Below are 24,353 nucleotides of genomic sequence, written 5' to 3'. Positions count from 1 at the left end.
AGCAAGCATGCCATGGTCCCATGTTGGGCGTCAAATGTCACAGGGTGAGAAAAATGTGCAGTCAGTCCGGGGCTCGAACCCGGGACCCCTCGCTTACAGGGCGAGTGCTCTACCGACTGAGCTAACCGGCTGCCTGTCACATCTTCTCCCCTAATGTGACCAAGTCCGTACCGTGACACATAAAATGAATGGGAACTAATTCATTTGGATTAGATTTGGTTGATTGACTTAGTCAGGAAATCAACAGAAAAATTAATAATTTCAAAGTATCGGGCTTTCAGACTGCTTGCATAGTACTTTTTTGCTATCTTTTGAGGTTCACTTTAGAATTATGTTTGACAATTTTGATTTCAGTCCTTTATCTTTCATATAGTTTATTAAGCTTATTGTTCTTAAACAATTTCTAACATTAGTTATGCCCCCCTTTGAAAAAGGAGGGGTATATTGTTTTGCAGATGTCGGTCGGTAGGTCGGTCGGTCGGTCGGTCGGTCTGTCGGTCGGTCGGAATGTAGACCTATCCGTTTCCGGATGATAACTCAAGAACGCTTGGGCCTATGATCATGAAAGTTGATAGGGAGGTTGGTCATCACCAGTAGATGACCCCTATTGATTTTGAGGTCTGTATGTCAAAGGTCAAGGTCACAGTGACCCTGAATAGTAAAACGGTTTCCGGATGATAACTCAAGAACACTTGGGCCTAGGCTCATGAAAGTTGATAGGGAGGTTGATAATGACCAGCAGATGACCCCTATTGATTTTGAGGTCAGTATGTTAAAGGTCAAGGTCACAGTGACCCTGAACAGTAAAATGGTTTCCGGATGATAACTCAAGAACACTTGGGCCTAGGATCATGAAAGTTGATAGGGAGGTTGGTAATGACCAGCAGATGACCCCTATTGATTTTGACGTCAGTATGTTAAAGGTCAAAGCCACAGTGACCCTGAACAGTAAAACAGTTTCCGGATGATAACTCAAGAACGCTTAGGCCTAGGGTCACGAAAGTTGATAGGGAGGTTGGTCATGACCAGCAGGTGACCCCTATTGATTTTGAGGTCAGTATGTCAAAGGTCAAGGTCACAGTGACCAGGAACAGTAAAATGGTTTCCAGGCAATAACTCAAGAACGCTTTGGCCTAGTGTCAGGAAAATTGATAGTTAGGTTGGCCATGACCAGCAAATGACCCCTATTGATTTTGAGGTCATTAGGTCAAAGGTCAAGGTCACATTGGCCAGGAACAGTTAAATGGTTTCTGATCTTCTTGTCCAAAACCATAGGGCCTAGGGCTTTGATATTTGGTATGTAGCAAAATCTAGTGGTCCTCTACCAGGATTGTTCAGATTATTTCCCTGGGGTCAAATATGGCCCCACCCCTAGGGTCACATGGTTTATATAGACTTATATAGGAAAAAACTTTGAAAAACCTCTTGTCCAAAACCACAGGGCCTAGGGCTTTGATATTTTGTATATGACATCATCTAGTGATCTTCTACTAAGATTATTCAAATTATTCCCCTAGGGTCAAATATGGCTCCGCCCTGGGGGTCACATGGTTTACATATTCGTCTATAGGGAAAAACTTTGAAAATCTTCTTGTCCAAACCGCAAAGTCTATGGCTTTGGTATTTTGTAATGTAGCGTCATTTAGTGGTTCTCTACCAAGTTTGTTCACGTTATCCCTCTCGGGTCAAATATGGCCCTGCCTCAGAGGTCAAATGGTTCATATAGACTTATATAGGGAAAAACTTAGAATCTTCATGTCCATAACTTACATCATTCAAATTTGGACCACATGTATAGTTTTGAGTGGCAAGATGAACCTTGACATGAGTTGACCTTGATCTTGACCTAGTGACCTACTTTCACATTTCTGTACCTACAGCCTTCAAATTTGGACCACATGCATAGGTTTGTGTACTGAAAAAAACTTTGACCTTGTTATTGACCTAGTGACCTACTTTCACATTTTTGAAGGTACAGGTTTCAAATTTGGACCACATGCATAGTTTTTTGTTCCAAAATAAAATTTGACCTTGATTTTGACCTAGTGACCTAGTTTCACATTTCTCAAGCTACAGCCTTCAAATTTGAACCACAAGCGTACTTTTGTGTACTGAAATGAACTTTGATCTTAAGATTGACCTAATGACCTACTTTCACATTTTTGAAGGTACAGGCTTCAAATTCGGACTGCATGCATATTTTTGTGTTCTGAATTGAAATTTTACATTGATTTTTATCTATTACCTGCTATCACATTTCTCAAGCTACAGCCTCCAGATTTGAAGCACATGCATAGTTCTGTTTACCGAAATGAACTTTACCTTGAAATTGATCTAGTGACCTGCTTTCACATTTCTCAAGCCACCGCTTTCAAATTTGGACCACATACACATTGTTTTGTACCTAAATGAAATTTGACCTTGATTTTGACCTTGAGCTAGTCTTGAAATTTGGAACATTCAAAAATGGCTCAGTGGATGGCGCCAAGATCAATCTGTAATCTCTTGTTAGGTTAATAGGTTAAAGGTCAAGGTCAGATTAAACCAGAATGATAGTACTTTTGTTTACAGTGAGCATATAATTTCTGTTCCTTGTGCAATTACTAATTGCATCAAGGGGGGCATTTCGTGTTCGACGAGCTCTTGTTAATGTTAAAATTTTGAAAATTTCTAGTCAACTTTGAGGGTTGTTTCTAGCAAAATACATTGGTAGTCTGTATTTCAAGTTTGACTAAAAATGGTACAATGAAAAATGGTACAATGAAAGTTTATTGCACAACAGATAATTGATGTGATGTCTGTACCAAATGGCAGTCTTGATTTTAAAAACTGCTTTTGAATATAAGACATTTGCACCATTTTAGCCAGATTGGTGCAGCAGCAAGTTATTAGCCTCCCATCTAAAAAATTTATTTTTCAGGGTTGTTTACAATATCAAGCACAGACTGTATGGTTACCTTACACCAGTATAGATCTCTTGAGAAAAGCTTTACAGGAACATAGACAGGATATACATCTAGGAGGGGTAGGTTTCTTTCATTTTTCGGCAAGGACCTCATAGGCCCAGTGGGTTGCTGGCTCTGAATCACTTACTCCTCACCTCATACAGTTTTATTTTATACCTGCAAATGGGAGATATTGAAGAATTACACTCACCGATGGACTAAAGGCGGCATCCACTGAAGTTTTCAGCTTTCTTAAGCAGTTTTTCCCCAGTGTTGTACAGACATAGTAGCAGTCTTTATTATGGCCCTTAAATTTTTGACAGTGTCTGCTTTTGAACTAGCAGTTCTTATCCATTGTTCACCAAACTTGATCCCAGTGTTTATGGGAACCAAGTTTGATAGCTGTCTAGATTGTCCCAGTGATGCTGGAGCTAAGGCCCATGATCTGCTCCAAATTGCAAAAAAAATGACAATGTCTGCTTAACAACTTAAGCAGTTCAACTCTTGTGTTATTTTGTTATCATCTTTGGTTCTCCTCGGTGCCATCTTTGTTCTTCTCCACCTCACATGGGGTTCTTCTCCACCATAAAAGTTTGACAACACAATTGGCATATGACCAAAATTGTGTGTGACGTGAAACTCAACAAAACAAATCATTTACTCATTAGATGTAAAATTTAAGAAAAAGATTATTAACAATTTTTTATGTTTTCCTTTTTCAGTTACATCAAACATTAGAGGATAAACTACGTTTATATATGCGAAGACTGAAAGAGTCCTCAGACCAGGTGTGTCAACCGACCGGGCAGCCATTTTATGTCACATGATCAAACAATTGAGTGTAGCAGATTTTTGTGTTACATTAAAATGACATTTTTCAATGAAATTTTCAGGGACAAAAAATGAGAAAATCAAAGTCTAACAGAATTTTTTAAGTGTTGTAGAAAACTGGTACTACATTATGTAATCTGTTGTCATTGTTACCAGAAGAGTCATGGTCAGTTTGAGGAAAGTAGATTATGACTTAAAATACCAGTTCAGACCAAAATGAATTTAAAATGTGATGGAATTCAGGAGCTTTGTCATTTTCGTTTTGATTACTGGTTTCCCTGCTCTGATAAAAACTAGGCGAGAGTTTAGCCTGTAATAAAAAAAAGAAAAAAAGACTTCTTTGTATAGTAAAAATGCAAAATGCATGCAAGATTTACTGTTTGTTACATTGATGTACTTTGAAGAATACTACACCACATTTAGTTCTTACCCTGTAACAGTAATTTGATGAGAAGCATTTCTAATAAAAAATTAAACAGCTAACCAAATGTAAATTCATAGTAAAAAATTTCAGAAGAAAAAGAAATGCAGTCAATAACTACTTGGTCAGTCTATCTGTCTTTGCCAAAAATTCTTTAAATTTTTATCCAACTTGGGAATTTCCATCCATATGTAACATAATTTCAAGGGAGAGAAATCTTTACATCATTGTTTGGTGGCATGATCTTTGTATACTGTCTCAAAATATATGCAAATATAGATAGATCTGCATACAAAGCTAAACACAGATTTTCTTTGTAAAAGTGAAATTATGTTAAAAAAATTTGAAAGAAAAATCTGATGTTATTAAAGTTACCTGTAGTATGATCATGTAAACATCAAAATTATTTTTAAATGATCCAAGATGACATACCTATGCAAGTTTCAGAAGGCTTAAAACCGAGGTGATACATCCTTATGATTAAGATCAACTGTGTTCTTTTGCCCCAACCTCCTCAAAACCCAACTTATTTTGGGATGAGGGAGCCAGTTAGGTTTGCTTGTCTATCTGAATTTGTGTTATGTATATCTAGAAAGCTATATTTTACCAGCAGTCATTGAAGGTTATATGATCTTGTTAATCAGCATGTGAAGTTGTGCAACTGGGACCTCTATATAAATAATGGAAGTTATTGCCCTTAAATCAAAAACTTGTATAAAGAACTCAAAAGTTTGTGTTGCATGTATCTCAAAAAGTATTTTACTTCATAAAACCTTATAGGAACTCTTTTTTTCAGCATATGAAGTTTTGCAACAGAGGTTTTGTTTGGGTTTCTCTTGGCTTGACCAGAGTTATGGTCCTTGACTTAGTAAAAAAAGATGCATAAAGTGCCTAAAAGTTTGTGTCACAGGTATCTCAAAAAGTATTTGACCTAGAATCATGAAACTATTGGAAAAGTTGTGAAGTTGTGCAATAGGTTTACTTGGGATATACCCCTCCTTGCTGCCCATCTGCCATCAGTTTACTAATACATGAGCCGCGCCGTGAGAAAACCAACATAGTGGCTTTGCGACCAGCATGGATCCAGACCAGCCTGTGCTTCCACGCAGTCTGGTCAGGATCCATGCTGTTCGCTTTCAAAGCCTGTTGTAATTAGAGAAACTGTTTGCGAACAGCATGGATCCTGACCCGACTGTGCAGATCCGCAGGCTGGTCTGGATCCATGCTGGTCGCAAGCGCACTATGTTGGTTTTCTCATGGCACGGCTCATATAACATAAGACAGTACAATCATGTAGAGTGACAGTAATTGGTGGCACCAGTGCATGGGTCACTTTAATTTGGTTTCATAACTTATTCGTGTTGGTAGAGAAATGAAAATTTAAAAAAAATACGAAAATTTTCTACATAGACAAACAATTGGCTTCATTGATTTTATTCTAAATAGCTATTTCAAAGGTATGGTGGACAGATTATCAAAATTCAGAGACTTTTGCAATACATGTATTTAGGGGAATATGGCCTGTAGTTCAGAATAGCACCCAATTATCTTATTTCCTGTCTCCAGTGTTATAAAATCTGAGTTTTGTTTTTTGTAACCAGTCTCTGAATGCAGCCTTGTCATTGGTCAATTTCAAATTCGTGTTCAGCAACAACCAATCAAATGCTGGAGTTTCAAGACTGGTCTCCAAATTCAGTTTTATATCCTCAGACATACCAGTCATTTAGAAGAGTAATTCATGCTGTGTATATATTTTTGAAGAAAATAGAAGTCTTGTTACATTATTTTGTTTTTGTACTGTTATACACAACACCATTGCAGCAACCTGAATAAAAACAGATATTTTTCAATTTTGTTTTCCTTGGTCTGCCTCCTTTGAAAAAAGAGCATCTGTTTGGATGTCTCTATGATCAGTTACATACTTTTCAAGGAAAAGGGGTCCGTCAACTTATCTCAATAGGAAGAGTGGGAATCTATGGAGTTGAGTTCGGTCCCTTGGCGAGGCATATGTTCTCCCTGATGATTGATCAAACATTGCATCTGAAAATCAATTGTTCCCACAAATGTTTCAAGTGTGGAAATTGCCAGTTACTTGTGGAGAACAGATTGGTGTTGGAACAGGATCCAGTAACACTGGTTAACTGTATGCCATTATGTAACTAAAATACTGTTGAATGAATACAGTCGAAAAACGGGGTATATTGTTCTGCTCGTGTCAGATAGACTGTTCAAGGATTGATAGACGACCTCGTTTCTGAGCAACAATTTGGGTATTTGCTGTCTTAAAGTGGTCAAGCTTCATGTTAAGGATGATTGCCTGTGGGTAGATACCCCTGTTAATTACAGTAGTCGAATTCAGTAAGCTGATTGCCTGTCGTTGGTAGTCGCTGACGTCGAGAATAGAATATTTTGTCAACTGGAGAATGAAAGAGTATATGACCATCCAACTTCATTGCATGATTATCTATATGCCATCATGCGAGCTTATGTGTTTTGCGAATAGCGTTTGTTTTCATTAACCACTGTATGTCTTCTTCTTTTATGATAATGGCCTCGTTCAATACTGATACATTTTGGCCATGCATGGGGGCGGGGGTTTAAAAAAAGTGAAAGACTATCCGATTTCCCAAGCTACTCAGTCCACGTAGTACTCGCTGACAGTTGGTGGTAAAAAAGGTGCAAAAACCTAACACCTTATAGCCCTAAGTCAAAGTGTAAGACATGTACATACATAAGCTGTTGTGCAGGAAAAGAGAAATATTGGTAGGGTTAAAACAGGATAAAAACAAGTAAAATTGGTAGGGTTAAAACAGGATAAAAACAAGTATATGTAATAATTATGGTTGGAACATCGGTGCAGCCAGTGCTGATTTGAATCCAAAGATTGTTTCAGCACTGACCACATGAGATGGTAAGAAGTTCCACTCTACCACAGTTCTGGGGAAGAACGAGTACTTGTAGTAGTCGACTGTGGTAGAAGGTATTTGCAAAGCTACGTGATGGTAATGTCTAGATTGTCTAGTAATTGGAGCGAGATGTTGTTTAGGATCGACATCAACATGATAATGAACCATTTTATAAAATAAAACCAACCTACTATACAGTACTTTCTGGATTGGATGGAAATGTCTGTTGAAATCGAGAGTTTATTTCGTTTGCAGCACATAAAAATAGACTACAGCTGTTGTTGAAACAGAAGACACCTTAGTATCAGTGAGACTAGAAGTCTGAGCCCCAGTTACTGCTGAAAATGAAAATTGTGTATGGAAAAAACCCAATTCAGTTGGCTCAAAAAAATGTTCTAATCTGTGTTGTTCCCTGCACGTGCCTCAACAGTTTTCTCAGCTATAAGTCTCCCATGAATACATATCCGGTCATGACAGACATAAAAGTTGGTTGGGGACTAAAGTAGTAATGATTTGAATTAAACAATGATAAAATTTATTAAACAAAGTATCTTTTTACATACAATCTTTTAAAAATCGTATACAACAGTGGACCATCACTGGTCGCTGCGCCTGGACATGTATATCATCGGACCTTAAAATTTCCCAGAAAGTCAAGTGCAAAGCGTACTAGTAAACAAGGCGTTTCCTCTAAATAAAATTATCGAGCCGTCAAGGTACATGAAGTACGCGTCAAAATTTCCACTTTTGTTTTCTTTAAATACCATTTGAATTTTGAAACGAATGACCGCATGTTTGGAAGAGCAGTATGTCAGATCATAAAATAAGCCATCCCGATAAGCCTATTTAGTAAGCTCAAAGCACAATGAGGTAAATATGTAGTAAAGAAATGCTTGCAATCCGATTTTTGATATAATATATGATCCTATAAAAGAGCTATTCTGCGGGGGGGGGGGGGGGGGGGGGGGAGAGTTCCGAGGGTCAACGCGAGACGCAGTACAGTTACAGCTAGGACTCGAACCACATCTGCAGTGTCATCATTAACCGAGGACTTCGACGGGTCACGCATAGACAGTACAGTTTTGATTATAATGTGACCATTCCCAGGAAACCAGCAATGGCAAAAAATAGCAGAACAACAACAGACATTCCCACCAATAAACAAGGGCATTTTATTACATACAACATACACCCTGGAGCGTCAAAGAGAAAATTCCACAAAATGTCATACCGTATGTACAAAATACAAGTTAAATAGGAATGAGAACCTGCCAACATACCATATCCTAACTCGTTATGTCAAATCTTGAAAGTAGGAATCAAAATTTGAAGTTCTCGGTGCCGCTATGATCCGACCAACGAACCAGCATCAGCGCATTTATTAAGTTAATGGCAATTACAAAGTCATGTGAGCAATATCTCGTTTTGCAAATGGTGATACATAACAAAGAAGTATGTTTAAACCAAATGAAATGATAAATGACTAAAAAGTTGTGCTGAGACTGATTGAACATTGGAATATTGCTAATGATTATCCGAAAAATCGTGACTCTAATGCCATGCATAGTGGACACGATACGCTTATTATAGACCGTTGAATCGCGACAAAACTACCTTTTATTTGACTTTCAGCAAACTCGAACTGACGGCAGATGTTAAAACAAAACCTTTGACCTTTTTTTCATTTATCTACTTTCTACTCTCTTTTTCATTGAAAAAAAAAAGCATCATGTCTGGATGTGTTTAATATTCCGACAGAAACTGTGACAGTCTTCTTGAAAATTAAATGTCATGAAATGAATTAACCCATAGTTTTTATGCTATACCAATAGCTGGTACGTAGTTTGTCCGTAAGCCGTAGCTAACTTCGGCATTTCTTCGCGTACTGAGCAATTTTTTTTCGATACAAAGGTTACTAAATATATAATGGGGCGGAAGAAGATGCCTTAATTAGGTTTATGTGTGGCTATTAAATCTGACGAAAGCTACAGATCTATTGTTTCTGTTTGCCTTATCTTTTTGCAAGATGCATCTAAGCATTCGAGCATGAGGGGGATGGGGACAGCCATCTCCGCCCCCAACGTCCAAAAAATCGAGGAAACATATGCCTTTCATCTATCTTTTGAAGACTAATATTTAATATCTTTTTTTTTTCAAATCACTAAAACCATAGTGGTAACCCCCCCCCCCCCCCCCCCCCCCACCCATTCACACCCCAAATCTCTTTTGTACATTTTGTACTCTGTGCCCATCCATACCATAAACTGCTGGACACATTGGGTCTTCTTTCACCATCAAAAGCTGGAAAAGTTACCATGTGTTCTAAATTGTGTCGGTGTGACTCTAAATACTATAAAAATATAAGAACACATTATAAAGTTTTCAGCAATTCGCTTAGATATTCAAAATTATCCATTGTGAGTGTACCGCTTCCTTAATGTTCCAATTATTTTTTTCAAGGCTTAATTGTCATTATTTATCTTAGACCTGGAGTAACTGACAATATATCTGACATAAAATAAAGTTTTTTTTGTTTTTTTTTTTGTTAATCATATCTCGACCTCTTTCAAAATTTTCTGGAGAGAGGAACCCGGTCCTCGCCCCGCATACCCTCGAGTGGTGCTCCGTGGACAAACTTTGAGAGAGAGAGACAAACAGATATAAACGGGCAGACTGACAGCACTAAATCAATATGTCTCCCCCATTACATGTGGTACATGTGGGAGACATAACTAAACCAAACCAAAGAGCTATAAAAATAAATGTATTTTTAGTTCTTTGACCAAACCCCTCATCCCGTCAATATTATCAAACGTATGCGAATACCTATGAATCAGTAGGTCGTACCCTACGGTTGGATGCCGTATCATCCTATGTCTTTTAAAAAAGTAGTTCTGTTACACAGATACGGTTATATCGATTGTTTCTGGTGCCAAAAACGCCAATCTTATAATCTTCTTTCATTACTGGCCAATTAATTGCGAACATTGCGTTAGCTTATCTTCCCTCAAGGCATGGTGTTAAAACGGCGAATTAATTTTGAAAGTAGTACCTTGTCCTCAATACACAAAAAAATAGTAATGGCCGCCTACATGAGCAAGAATGATCGGTGTGAAATTAAATTAAATTTGCGGCGTTAGTGATCAGTGTACTAGTATGACTTGTGTAAAGAGAATTGTTAATTATCCCTAAGGATGGGAATATTAATCTTATCCCTATATTTTGCAGGAATAGTGTCATTTGCTCAAGGTTTGTATTTCTTTTATCCACTTCCGATTGTTTTGATTTGTACCCTTTGATGTTTGCCGACCAAGGTGCTTGTCTAATTGATGCATATAGCTTCTGTTTAAAACCTACCTGTTACTGTAATCTATAAATTATATGCACATTTTAGAGTCAGGAATTTTAGTAAAAGTATGTTTGCTTGTCATCTTTAATATTTTTATTTTTTTTTGTGCAAAAATTGACAAAACAGTTTTCGTGGCAAATAATTGCATTTGTTGCTTTAGTCCTGTATTATGCTTTAAAAAATGGTATAAGATGTGTGACCAATGTAGTTTCATTAAAAATAGGGCCAAAAATAGTTAAATAAGGGCAGTGTCTTATCTTTTTACTTGAGTAACTAGTGTTCTTTTAAGGGGCTGTTATGAAAATTATATATTTTGCAGCATCCCTATTAAAACTGCTGTAAAATTTATGTTACAGACTAGGCACATTAACCATGTCAACAGATCCTAAATGATCACTGGCCTGATTATCCACAAATTTAAAAATGATTCATTGTTGACAAGTTTGAACCCAAAAACACAGTCAGAAATATATATAGTCAAAATTCAAAAACTTATATCAATCTATAAGAAATTATTTTATTTAATAATTATATGTATTGCATTATTACAGTATGTACATTTGATGCAAAATTTGAAGCTGGTGATGTGCATGCCGAATATGAATAATTATAAGTATCCTTGATTCAAGGAACAATTTCACAGAATTACGTAACTTGTATAATTATTGTTCATAATTTGCACAGAAATAAACCAAGGAATTTCTTTATTTTGGTCAGCCGATTTCGCAGCAACGAGCCAACAAAACACATATCCAGTATATAGCTTTATGTGAATTATGCCTGTGGTTATACTTCATTGGCTATTTATTTTTACTAGCATTTCCTGCAACAGAAATCAGAAACATGAGGGTACTAGTATACGCAATTAAGGTAGATATTACTAGATACAAGATGCAAGAAACTTTATTTTGAAACTTTATCGCCAGTTTGTAAAAAACAAGTAAACATTAGCTCAGCACTATTTCCCGGTTTAATAATAATAAACTTTATAAGCTTAAAATCAACAATTTTGTACCTCAGTCCTGTAAAACATAAGTATTTATCGGGGTGATAATATTTAAATGGTGTTAATTAAGGCCGAAAAGGCATATTATAACATTAAAACCAGTTGATTAAAACAATATGGTAAGACCACAAGGAAACATGCTAAATGATCTAAAACGGAAGTAAAAATTGTTGTTCGCAACTCTTAAATCTGTCCTGCTCTGTTAAGGTATTGCATCATGATCGCATTTGCTGGACACTTGATAGCTTAAAACATGCATGATTACAGTATGTACCATTTTTATAGGACTTTAAAAAGACTCTGTTAAATTTGTTTTTGCTTTGGGAATTGCAGGACAAGTATAAATTGTTGCAAGATCAAGTAAACATTCTAGGCAGCTTGTCCTATGTGACAAGTTGTTTTCAAATAATTTGTCAAGCCCTGAAAAGCATGTGTCAGTAGATCTACTGTTGACTAGAAATTCCCCTAAAGACTGCCATAAAACTAAAGTGTTGAAAATTTGATATGCAGCAGAAGTACACGCACACTTGAAATGGGAATTTGTATATTAACATTTCTTTTGTTTGTAAACGAACATGATTTTTTTCTGACTGCCAATTTTTGCAGACAATTCATGCATGTTATGACATACACACCACCTGTACATGTCTGATATAGCAGGATTTATACATTCATAATGATATGGACTCGTCTTAATTTCTGTTTGTTAGCGGACTTGAGTGTGTACGTACTAAATTAAAAAACTAAAACAGCAGTTTTAGCTACATTCACATAGAAAAACTTCAAACCCCTGGACATACTTAATGTACATTACATTCGTATCATTTTACAGCTTCACACACATGATAAGAAAAATTTATTTAGAAGTGCCATGTTGAAAATTTATGACAAACTGGGATGTGGATAAATGCTTATATTCTATAAAGTCTACACAGATGAAACACCAAATGTGTTTGATGTATGGTCATAGATCATATTGTAGAAGAATATCATAGATTTTACAATCTGTTTTCCTTGTAGCTTTATGACTTTATTAGTCCCCTACTGGTTGAAAACTAGTTTCAGGGACTATAGGATTGCACTTTTCCATCCGTCTGTCCATATGTCCACGATTTAGTGTCTGGTCCATAACTCTTGTCATTCATCAAGAGATTTTAATATCACTTGGCACAAATGTTCCCCATGATGAGACAACACCTGGACCCCTAGCGCAAAGCTCAAGCTCAACAGGGCTTTTTTCTGTCCAGTCTGTAACTCAGCAATCCATGAAGAGACTTGACACTTACATGTTTTGTAAATGTACCCCAATGCCCCATAATAAGATGATGTTCCATGCTCAACTTTCAGACTTCAAGCTTAAGGTCAAGATCACACTTGGCTTTTGAATGTTAATATTGGCATATTAAAACACCTGGGGTCTCGGGTCTGTTTCATGTCTAGGTCAGAACTCTGTCATCTGTGGAGGGATTACAATATTACATGGCTGCTTGGCATAAATATTCCTCATAATCAGACGGTGTATCATGCGCAACACCCAGAACCCTAGCTCATAAAAGTCAAGGTCGATGGTTATTTTTTCTTGTCCAGTCAGTAACTTTGTTATGTAAAACAGGATTTAAATATTAGTTGGCACAGATATTTCCCTGTATTAGTTGGCACAGATATTTCCCTATATTAGTTGGCACAGATATTTCCCTGGATGAGAGGATGTGTCATACCCAAAACCCAGACCCCTGGCTCAAAGGTCAAGGTCAGACTTAGAGGTCAAAGTCAACAGGGCTTTTTTCCTGTCTGGTCTGCAACTCCAAAATCCATAAAGGGATTTTGATATTACTTGCACAAATGTACCCCATAACAACTTTAAATTAGACAACATGTCATGTGCAACACTAAGATGCCTGTCTCAGAGGTCAAGGTCACACTTGTAAATCAAAGGTCAATAAGTTTGTTTTTTCCTGTCAAGTCCATAACTCTGTCATCCATTTTAAAGGGATTTTAATATTACTTGGCACAAATGTTTTCTATAATCAAACAATTATTAATGCGTCTTGCACTACACCCTTACCCTTAACTCAAAGGTCGAGGTCACAGTCGGAGGGCAGAGGTCAGTAGGTTTTGTTTTTTTCTGTTTGGACCATAACTCTGTCAACCATTAAGGTATTTTAATATGTTATATTACTTTACACAAATTTACCCAGATCCTACCAGTGTGTCGCACGCATTTCGGCCCTAGGTCACGCTCACATGCCTACTATTCCAAGTCACACGCATTTTAAAAAGTAAAACAAACAATTGTTTTCATAGAAAAAACATCGAACTTGCCTGATGTCATTGATGCAGTGTTTTCATACCGTTTCACAATACAGTTTTACATGTACATTCACTGGTGCAACGTGTAATTTCTACCACATGAATAAATGTCACAAAAAGTAAACATGGAGGCAGACGATTCAAAACCAGGTCTATTTTGTGTTGAAAAAAACTAAATTTTCCATGTGAGGGCATCTCTTGTTTCTAGGGGGCTTTGCCCCCCCCCCCGACACTCCCCATGAGGGGCAACTGCCCCTTCGAACCCCAGTCACACTCACCTTGACAGCTGTGCTAGACCCCTAGCTCAAAGTTCAAAGTCGCACTTTAAGGACATACATGTAGTTTCAGCATTGATCTTTTTTTATCCAATCTGTGAAATGTTCTAATATAAGCTCATGTATCATAAACCAATTACAGAAAATAATTGCTAGTGTATTTTCTTCAGAATTCCCTTTTTTATGATTAGACTTTCTTACACTTTTTTCTCACATTTTCCCAGTTTGAAAATGAAATGATTAAATACTTTTTTATATCAATAAATGTTAAAAGCAATCAACAATTGTTCCTGTTGCAATTATATCTTAGAAAATATTTCACCTAGAGTCATGAAACATGTACACTGACAAGAGTGGGGGATGGGGGCACCAGAATCCTATGGACACACACCTAGTTTCCATTGTAAAGAGTACTTACGTTTCCCATACAATATACATATTTACATTTTGTAATTTGGAAGATACTTTATGTGGCAGATTTTCAAAATTTGATTTATTGGCTCTGAGGCGTTCTTGACCAAAATCCGGCAAAATAAAAGTCTTTAATGGGTCCGAATGTCATGGAATAATAGCTGTCACAGCGAACTGAAATGATTGAGTCCTAATTTACAGTAGCTGAATCTTAGTTCCCCTTAGAAACAGAAGCAAAATGGGGAAACTAAACACAAAGATAATTGTTAAGATTTTTATTCATAAATTTAATTTATGTACATAATTTTGGGGATGGATTTACTTTGGTGCTCCTGAACAAAACCCCAACGTAGCTAAAATAAAACTACCACCAAAGTTAATAGTATACAGTGTTTGATTGATCAGTCTACCTCAGTGGACTCAAATCTAAGAATTGCAGTCATCATGGAAAACTTCTGGAATTTTCTGTTGGGACTTGAAATTTAGCCTTTATCATACTGGACACCATTGATTCTGCCTTTGCGACCAGTGTAGATCATGATCAGCCTGCACATCCATGCAGTCTGATCATGATCTGCACTGTTTGCCATTCAGTCAGTACCTTTTTGATATTAGCACCAATTTTAACAGTTCATGGTACTGACCAAATTGAAAAATGAACATATTAGTGTCAAGTTTATTATAGAAATTTAAGCAGGGTAAGGGTTAGAATCAGACGTGCAATGTATATGTGAAAATCGCAGCTGTACAATAGATGCATGTATGTAATAATTATCGAAATAAACAAGTTACTTCTAAGGGCACCTATACTGTAGGACCTGTAGCATAGGATATTCAGTTCTCTAATAACGGTTACATTTTTAAAAAAATACTAGATTGAAATAGATCCATTTAGGGTACTAGCTGATTTTCAGAATATTCAGCCCACAGATTTTATTTGTCTGCCAGTTTAGGAGAAAATACATGTACTAAAGTCCAGTTATTGTACTTGTGTCATATTTCAATTGCATTTGAGATTGACACGGTGGCATTAATCTTTCTCCATTACTTTTTGCTAGAGGTAAACAAGTGAAGTACGATATTTCACCGATATTTCACCGTGTCAGGGTGCGTTTTTGTTTGTAAGAATAGGTAAGTATGTGCCGTCTCCTTTGGCAGGTGTCAACATTTTGTAGGTAGAGATAAAAAAGCAGTAGGTAGTCTGATTAATGTACAGAGCCTGCCACCGGTAGGAAACTTGGCCATGAAAAGTACTTTTAGGACACTTTTATAATCTGAGCAGCTTTTAAGTTTAAACCTGTTGTACAGAGACTTAATTTTAAGCAATTATCTAGGCCAGGAAAGAAATCTTTTAGTGTTCCTTCTTTAGATAAGCAAAAAAAAAGTCATGACATTAACAAGCAAAGAAAATAAAACCTTTCCTATTAAAAAAAAAATGAGCTGCACCATGAGAAAACAAATATAATGCATTTGCGACCAACATGGATCCAGACCCGCCAGCTCATCCACACAGTCTGGTCAGGATCCATTCTGTTCGCTTATGGTTTCTCTTATTGCAATAGGCTTTGAAAGCGAACAGCAGGGATTCTGACAAGACTGCGTGAATGCACTATGTTGGTTTTCTCGTGGTGCGGCTCAAATAGAGAATTTCTTTACTCTATTAACAAGTAACACCAGTTATAATTTTTATCACTCACTCTGACATTAATCACTTTTTAGCAAAATACTGATTCTGGCATTGTGATAACGGAGGTGTTATAGATATAATAACCTTGCAACTTTCTTAAGGCATCAGAATATGTACAAAGGTACATTACATATGAACTATTTAAGTTTTTTAAGGCATTTTATGCACATTAGTAATTTTATTTACATGTTGGTCATATTCCCACCATGCCTTAATGAGATTAGGTTACTCCATATTGTCAAATTAATGTAATTTTTGCTTCATTTCTTTCCAATTGCTCTGCTTATAGCTTGACACATAATGAATAAGGTGTTTAATACACTTCTTTCTGGTAAATAAAGTGTCAGAGCTGTTTTGACACATTTCCTCAATGCGGTAGATTTTTCTTATTATATAAATAAGTAGTAATAAGTAGTCAAGTGGCAATTTGTCACCTTATGATATAATTTGGCCCAAGGAACATAAGCATGGCTTGACATTTTGTTAAAGCCCCGAGAAGTACATTAAGCTTTGCAGAAAAAAAATCTGTGTATATTATAAATATAACTAACAAAATCAAGCTATAAGAAAAATAAAAAAAAGAATTGCATTTGTTATATGGGAATTGTAAATGAGGAAACAAGTACTTAAACTAGAATTTTACTTAAAATATTGTAAATATCAGTATTAAAAAGGCGTAAAAAAAAAATTGTTTGTTTCCGGTATCCCGACCTACCCTAAATTTTTGGCCGGACCCTAAATATTTTTATGGCCTTGGAGAATATTTTTTTCAACTTTTTAACAAAAAGATGCAAAACTGCACTTTTTATGCTTTAAACATAGCCAGTGATGTTAGAAATCAACTTACTGATGCTCTAAAGGCATAACCCCTTATTTGTAATCATTTTTTGCAAAAAAAAATTTTCCGAAAATCCCCTTAAAAAAAAAAAAAAAATCCAAAAAAAAAAATTCCGACCTACCTACCATAATTTTTTTCAGCATGTTACCGGAAACAAATTTTTTTTTAGGCCTAAATAGAAAAATCTGTGGTAGATTATATAATTTTGCTGCATGTTTTTTTTTTTTTGTGGGGGGGTTGGGGGGAGAAAAATACCAGTTCTGTATTGATACAACATCAGTACATGTATATCAAAAACCTAGGTCCGTATTGAGTATTTGAAGTCTGGTACTTTGACTTAAGAATGATAAATGTTCAAGTTGCTATATATGTTTGTTTATAGAAAATTCATGCAAATGAATTTTGGCTGAGATATTTGTAGCAAACATACAAATGCAAAATTTCATCAGAATATGTGCTGCTGCAACATTTGTAATCTAACAATGACAAAAAATGGAGTGCAGACAAAGATCCGTGCAGTCTGATTATTACCTGCATTGTCCGCCATTCAGTTGGAATCTTCTTGGTATGCACCCGTATTAAATAGTTAATGGTACTGTCCAAATTGGAAGATGGACAAGTTCATTATAGAAATTTTGCAGGGTAAGGGTTAAGTTTAATATAGAAAGGTTCTCTGTCTCTCGATAAACAGTGAAGGTCTTTTTATTTACAAAATTCGGTTAAATGTCATTTCGTTTGCAGTTACCATTATCTTAGTATATACCTCTACCAAATACATGTAAAATACCACCCCCAGTATATGATATATGGTGTGTCTTTAGGGTAAATATGTTCGTATTGACACTTGTCAGTAATGTCACTATCTTGTTATAAGATTAACAAGGCAAGATTTTAATGTAAATAAAGAACAATCTGACATTTATATATCCCCTCCTTGCTATTTTATACTGTGTAAATTGTCTGCACTTCAATGTAGTAAATTGTGACACGCAAGGTTACCTGACTATAGTTCGCCCTCGTATAAACTCAGGAGGGGGGCCAGGTAAAAATCTTCTGGCAGCTACTGGCATGTGACAGTAATTAATTAACTCGGATGGTGAAACACCTTTTCTATGAATGCGCTTGGTTTTTTCTATGTTTTCATAAGCTATATCTGTATAGAAAGCTTTTCCGCTAGATTTGTAACTGGGAAAAATATAAAGGAAAGTCATATATTACTAATTGATTTAAAGCAATTAAGAAAATAGCTGGAAAATTATCACTTACGGTTTCCAAAATCAATTTTAAATATTTGTTTTGTTATTGTAAACATTCTGTGATTTTTAAAAACTGGAGGGGTTTTTTCGAATAAAAAAAAAAGCAAAAACTTTTTGGAGCGGTATTGTTCCTACACTCAAATACCTGCTGTAAATCTATATGTTTTACAATGTTGATTAGTTTTGATATGGTTAAATTATATTTAATATTTACCACAAACTAGAATTCTCCTATTTTACTGATCTTTAACATTTACCCTGCTAAATTTCTAAAATGGACTGGTCTGTCTTTCAATTTGGGAAGTACTATCCATTATCCGAAGGGATGTTCATGACTGAATAGGGAACAGTGCAGACCGTGATCAGCCTGCACAGATGTGCAGGCTGATCTTGGTCTGCACGGGTTGCAAAGGCATAATCACTTGCCGGCAGCAGGCTAAAAGTTAATACTTTAAAATATTTTTTCTATGCTGTTTGATGACTATTTAACATAGCAGAGTTATGCCATCTTAGTTGTCTGCCCAGTAACTAAATCAGTTAGAAACGAGAACAAGACGTTCTGTTTTTGATCTGTCAGGAATGATTTAATGATATCATTCATGCCATGCACATGTATGGTGGTAATGTGGGAAACCATATTAGCTTGTTTGTTTTAAGGTCTGCAGTTCTATTCAGTTGTAACTTGTATGCTGTTGCCTAAAATGATCCATAACATTCCTGTTCGCTCTTCATTCACCATTAAAAAAGCTGGAAGTCACCATGTCGTATAGCTGTAAAAGTGTTGATGCGACTTAAAACATAAGAAACAGTTGACTAAAGATTACTTGTCTTGTAAAACAAGCTAACCAGAAACTAGGAAAATCTGTTTTACTTTGTTTCAAAACTATTACGATTGGAATTTTTAAATAATGCTTTGATTGGTCGAGTTAATCCAATGGTAATGTGCGGGGAAAAAAGCTTTTATTACTAACGAAAAAAATGTATATATGAAAATATATTTGCCTATAATAGATGTATCCTGTATGCTTCATTTAGGCATCTCGAAATTATGCTCACTAGAAGCAGTTTTAAATTCTTATCTTTCTGAGAAAAAAAAACAACAAGAACTTAAGAGTTATCTTGACATGGACAAATGTGTTTCTGTCCCAGAAATAATGTAAGTATTTTGCCAAGTCGTTTATTGTGGTGTCAGACTGGTGCGAAAACAAGAAGATATTTTACTTGATAGACTGGTACAGAAAACAAGAAGATTATATTGCATGATAGACACCAGATAGTGGAATTGTAGAATGGTTGTGTTTCATTGAAAATTTGGTGAATGATATTTTTAACAATTTCACCAAAGATGTGAAGAACATTGTTCGACTACTAAATCGGTTGTTAAAATAGTTTAAATTCAAATTCTGATGTCTTTTTGAAACTGTGTCATTTGTAGAGAAAAAATCAAGCTTGTATGTAATCAACTTGTATTGTCTTTTTTTGTCAAGACTGCTTGCTAACATTTCTCAGGTTGGCACTGATGCACAAAGCTGTGACATTCTTGTTAAGAAAGAGTTTTATTTTTCAAGTTGTTTTTTTGCGGTGATACTGTTATGTAGCCTAGGGCAGCACTTTCACAAAGTACTTTCATGTTTTATTGTAACAACTATACCAGTTTTACAGTAATTGTAAATAGTATGTGTCAGATGTGGTAGGGCAGATGCCAAACAACGCACCTGTGCCGTCAATTTCATGCTTGACTGGCTCCCAGCATCACTCATTGATGCTGTCTTTCAAGAACCAGTTACAAAACAATTAATCTGTGGCAAACTGGATTTGTTTGTTCTAACCTATAGTATTTAATCAGGATGCTTTGCAGTATTGCTTTCTAGCTCACCTGAGTACGTTGAATGTCGGTTGTTCCAATTTCAGAAGTAGTATATAATAATAAAATTAATAGAGTTAAATTATTAAATGTGTATATCTCTTATGTTATTGGTCAACATCGGCTAATTAGGGCCATAAAAATGCCAGAGTTTACCATATTTACCGATATAATCTTCATTTCTTCTTCAGTTTTATTCATACTTCACAGTATAATGTACTGAAATATGATGGTCTGGTAAATCGGTCGAGTAGGTCCAGTTATGTGCCCTTGATTTATTAGGCCTAAAAAAAAAAATTCTTTGTTTCCGGTAATGTGCTAAAAAAAATTAGGGTAGGTAGTCGGTAAAAATTTTTTTTTTGGAATTTTTTTTATTAAGGGAGACTTTTTGGAAAATTTTTTTTGTGTCCAAAAAAATTTAAAACAAATAAGGGGGTCATGCCTTTAGAGCATCAGGAAGTTGATTTTTAACATCACGACCATGTTTAAAGCATAAAAAGTGCAGTTTGGCAACTTTTTGTCAAAAAGTTGAAAAATTATTCTCCCCAAAGGGCCCTTTAAAAACCCTTTAGGGTCGGGCCAAAATTTAGGGTAGGTCGGGATACCGGAAACAAACAATTTTTTTTTTACGCCTTATCAAAAAAATTATCTTAGCACATTTTTAGCTCACCTGAGCAATGCTCAGGTGAGTTTTTCTGATCGCTCGATGTCCGGCGTCTGTCGTCCGTCGTCTGTCGTCTGTCAACATTTAGCTTGTGTATGCGATTTGAGGCTGGGATTTTTCAATTAATCTTATGAATATTGGTCAGAATGATAACCTTGATGAAACTAGGCGATTCGAAAATGGGTCATCTCGGGTCAAAAAATAGGTCACTAGGTTTAAATCAAAGAAAAAACCCTTTTGTATGCGATAGAGGCTGTATTTTTCAATTAATCTTCATGAATGTTGGTCAGAATGATAACCTTGATGAAATCTAGGCCGAGTTCGAAAATGGGTCATCTCGGGTCAAAAACTAGGTCACTAGGTCAAATCAAGGAAAAACCTTGTGTATGCGATAGAGGCTGTATTTTTCAATTGATCTTCATGAATATTGGTCAGAATGATTGCCTTGATGAAATCTAGGCCAAGTTCGAAAATGGGTCATCTCGGGTCAAAAACTAGGTCACTAGGTCAAATCAAAGAAAAACCTTGTGTATGCGATAGAGGCTGTATTTTTCAATTGATCTTCATGAATATTGGTCAGAATGATTGCCTTGATGAAATCTAGGCCAAGTTCGAAAATGGGTCATCTCGGGTCAAAAACTAGGTCACTAGGTCAAATCAAAGAAAAACCTTGTGTATGTGATAGAGGCGGTATTTTTCAATTAATCTTCATGAATATTGGTCAGAATGATAACCTTGATGAAATCTAGGCCGAGTTCGAAAATGGGTCATCTCGGGTCAAAAACTAGGTCACTAGGTCAAATCAAAGAAAAACCTTGTGTATGCGATAGAGGCTGTATTTTTCAATTATTCTTCATGAATATTGGTCAGAATGATAACCCTTTATAAAATCTAGGCCGAGTTCGAAAATGGGTCATCTCGGTCAAAAACTAGGTCACTAGGTCAAATCAAAGAAAAACCTTGTGTATGCGATAGAGGCTGTATTTTTCAATTGATCTTCATGAATATTGGTCAGAATGATTGCCTTGATGAAATCTAGGCCGAGTTCGAAAATGGGTCATCTGGGGTCAAAAACTAGGTCACTAGGTCAAATCAAGGAAAAACCTTGTGTATGCGATAGAGGCTGTATTTTTCAATTGATCTTCATGAATTTTGGTCATAATGATTACCTTGATGAAATTTAGACCAAGTTCGAAAATGGGTCATATGGGATCAAAAACTAGGTCACTAGGTCAAATCAAAGAAAAACCTTGTGTATGCAATAGAGGCTGTATTTTTCAACTGATCTTCATGATATTTAGCCAGAATGATAACCTTGATAAAATCTAGGCCGAGTTCGAAAATGGGTCATCTGGGTCAAAAACTAGGTCATTAGGTCAAATCGAAGAAAAACATTGTGTATGCAATAGAGGATGTATTTTTCAACTGATCTTCATGATATTTAGCCAGAATGATAACCTTGATAAAATCTAGGCCGAGTTCGAAAATGGGTCATCTGGGTCAAAAACTAGGTCATTAGGTCAAATCGAAGAAAAATCTTGTGTATGCGATAGAGACTGTTTTTTTTCAATTGATTTTTATGAAATTTGGTCAGGATGATTGCCTTAATGAAATCTAGGTCGAATTTGAATATGGGTCATCTGAGGTCAAAAACAGGTCACTTGGTCAAATCAAAGAAAAAACTTGTGTATGTGATAGAGGCTGTATTTTTCAATTGATCTTCATGAATTTTGGTCAGAATGATTGCCTTGATAAAATCTAGGTCGAGTTTGAACATGGGTTATCTAGGGTCAAAAACTAGGTCATATCTAAGAAAATGCTTGTTTTATCACAAGAGACCAATTTTTTGGTTCAATCTTAATGAAAATTGGTCAGAATATTTATTTCCATGAAGTCACAAGGTCAAACATGTTTTACACTGTTATGGTGTGTTTCTTAGGTGAGCGACCTAGGGCCATCTTGGCCCTCTTGTTTTACACTCAGAACAATCCAAAAATGTGTCTGCTTAGAAGAGCTTATTTAAGGTTATTTACTGACTTGACTGTCAGTCAGGAGGTTTTAAGTATAAATCTTGGGTCAGGTGTGTGTTTTCTTAAAGTCTTATGTAAATGACATTAATTCCCCACCTCTGATTCGTGTAGACTAGTACTAACTTTTAGACAACAGGTTAGTACTTCTGTTACTTATTGGTAATCAAGCATGCTGATAAGTATGTTTTTAAATATGACTGTCACATGTCCCATCAGAACAAAGAAGTTTAGGTTTTGAAATACATGTTACATAGATGTGATATATATATATAATGAATTAGGCCTATATAATGAAGAATCATTGTGTATTAAAGTAATACATTTTAAAACTTTAAAACTGTATTTTCAGGAATACCCCAGCTTCTGTTCGCCAACCGGAAAGATATCCGTCTTGTCAATGTCACCGGTGGAAAACCAAACGTGACAGTCGTCGTGGGCAACCTTGACGATGCGGCTGCAGTGGATTTCATGTATAGCGAAGGTTACATTTTCTGGACGGATATCAATATTGAGGTGATACAACGAGCTGTTATAAACCGCACACAGCAAACAAGGACAGGAATTATCACTACCGGACTTGTCTCCCCTGATGGCTTGGCATGTGACTGGATTGGGAAGAAATTGTACTGGACAGATGCTGAAACCAACCGAATCGAGGTCAGCAATGTAGATGGAAGTTACAGGAAAGTCCTTTACTGGGAAGATCTTGACCAGCCTCGGGCCATTGCTCTGGATCCATTTCGAGGGTAGGTTAATAAGAAGAAATTTAATGAAAAAACAAATTTCCACTTATAGAGAAAATCTATTTTGATTACAACTAGTGGAAGGATATCGTTGAAATTCTGTTTTAATTGCTGAACAGGTTCAGTGTAGGTTGCAGGTTCCAAATTCCATTTTTTGTTGCAATGGCACATTTTTAGCTCACCTGAGCAGGAAGTGCTCAAGGTGAGCATTTGTGATAGCCCTGTGTCCGTTGTCCGTCGTCGTCCGTCCGTCCGTCGTCAACAATTTGACTGTTAACACTCTAGAGGTGACAATTTTGGCCTAATCTTAATAAAACTTGGGCAGAATATTACCCTCATAAAAATCTAAGACGAGTTCGATATTGGGTCATCTGGGGTCAAAACTAGGTCACCAGGTCAAACCAAAGGAAAAGCTTGTTAACACTCTAGAGGTCACAATTTTGGCCCAATCTTAATGAAACTTGGTCAGAATGTTACCCTCAATAAAATCTCGGATGAGTTTGATATTGGGTCATCTTGGGTAAAAAACTAGGTCACCAGGTCAAATCAAAGGAAAAGCTTGTTAACACTCTAGAGGTCACAATTTTGGCCCAATCTTAATGAAACTTGGTCAGAATGTTACCCTTAATAAAATCTTGAATGAATGCGATATTTGGTCATCTGGGGTCAAAAACTAGGTCACCAGGTCAAATCAAAGGAAAAGCTTGTTAACACTCTAGAGGTCACAGTTTTGGCCCAATCTTAATGAAACTTGATCAGAGTGTTACCCTAAATAAAATCTTGGATGAGTACGATATTGGGCCATCTGGGGTCAAAA

The 24,353-nt window shown here is 36.1% G+C and overlaps 2 protein-coding genes and 1 non-coding gene across 4 annotated transcripts in view; 2 read left to right on the top strand and 1 right to left on the bottom strand.

Annotated features, from left to right (window-relative positions):
* The window catches only part of LOC123536085 (nuclear pore complex protein Nup160-like), a 55,991-nt gene extending 49,944 nt beyond the window's left edge, over positions 1-6,047 (top strand). For both annotated transcript variants that reach the window (XM_053528887.1, XM_053528885.1), the window contains exons 34-35: positions 2,921-3,025; positions 3,668-6,047. In XM_053528887.1, coding sequence (XP_053384862.1) covers positions 2,921-3,025; positions 3,668-3,772 — 210 coding nt within the window. In that variant the 3' untranslated portion in view covers positions 3,773-6,047. The remainder of the gene's footprint in view (positions 1-2,920; positions 3,026-3,667) is intronic.
* On the bottom strand, positions 59-131 carry Trnat-ugu (transfer RNA threonine (anticodon UGU)). Its single transcript has one exon. It is a non-coding gene; the product is annotated as a tRNA-Thr (tRNA).
* A 4,131-nt stretch (positions 6,048-10,178) lies between the features above and the next one.
* Positions 10,179-24,353, top strand: part of LOC123536116 (low-density lipoprotein receptor-related protein 6-like) — a 48,043-nt gene continuing 33,868 nt past the window's right edge. Inside the window, exons 1-2 of the mRNA XM_045318940.2 lie at positions 10,179-10,352; positions 23,143-23,539. Coding sequence (XP_045174875.2) covers positions 10,298-10,352; positions 23,143-23,539 — 452 coding nt within the window. The 5' untranslated portion in view covers positions 10,179-10,297. The remainder of the gene's footprint in view (positions 10,353-23,142; positions 23,540-24,353) is intronic.

The sequence above is a fragment of the Mercenaria mercenaria genome, chromosome 17 (assembly GCF_021730395.1).
Source record: "Mercenaria mercenaria strain notata chromosome 17, MADL_Memer_1, whole genome shotgun sequence".
NCBI lineage: Eukaryota > Metazoa > Mollusca > Bivalvia > Venerida > Veneridae > Mercenaria > Mercenaria mercenaria.
Note: the sequence above shows the minus strand (reverse complement) of the source record. Positions and strands in the feature narration are given on the sequence as shown.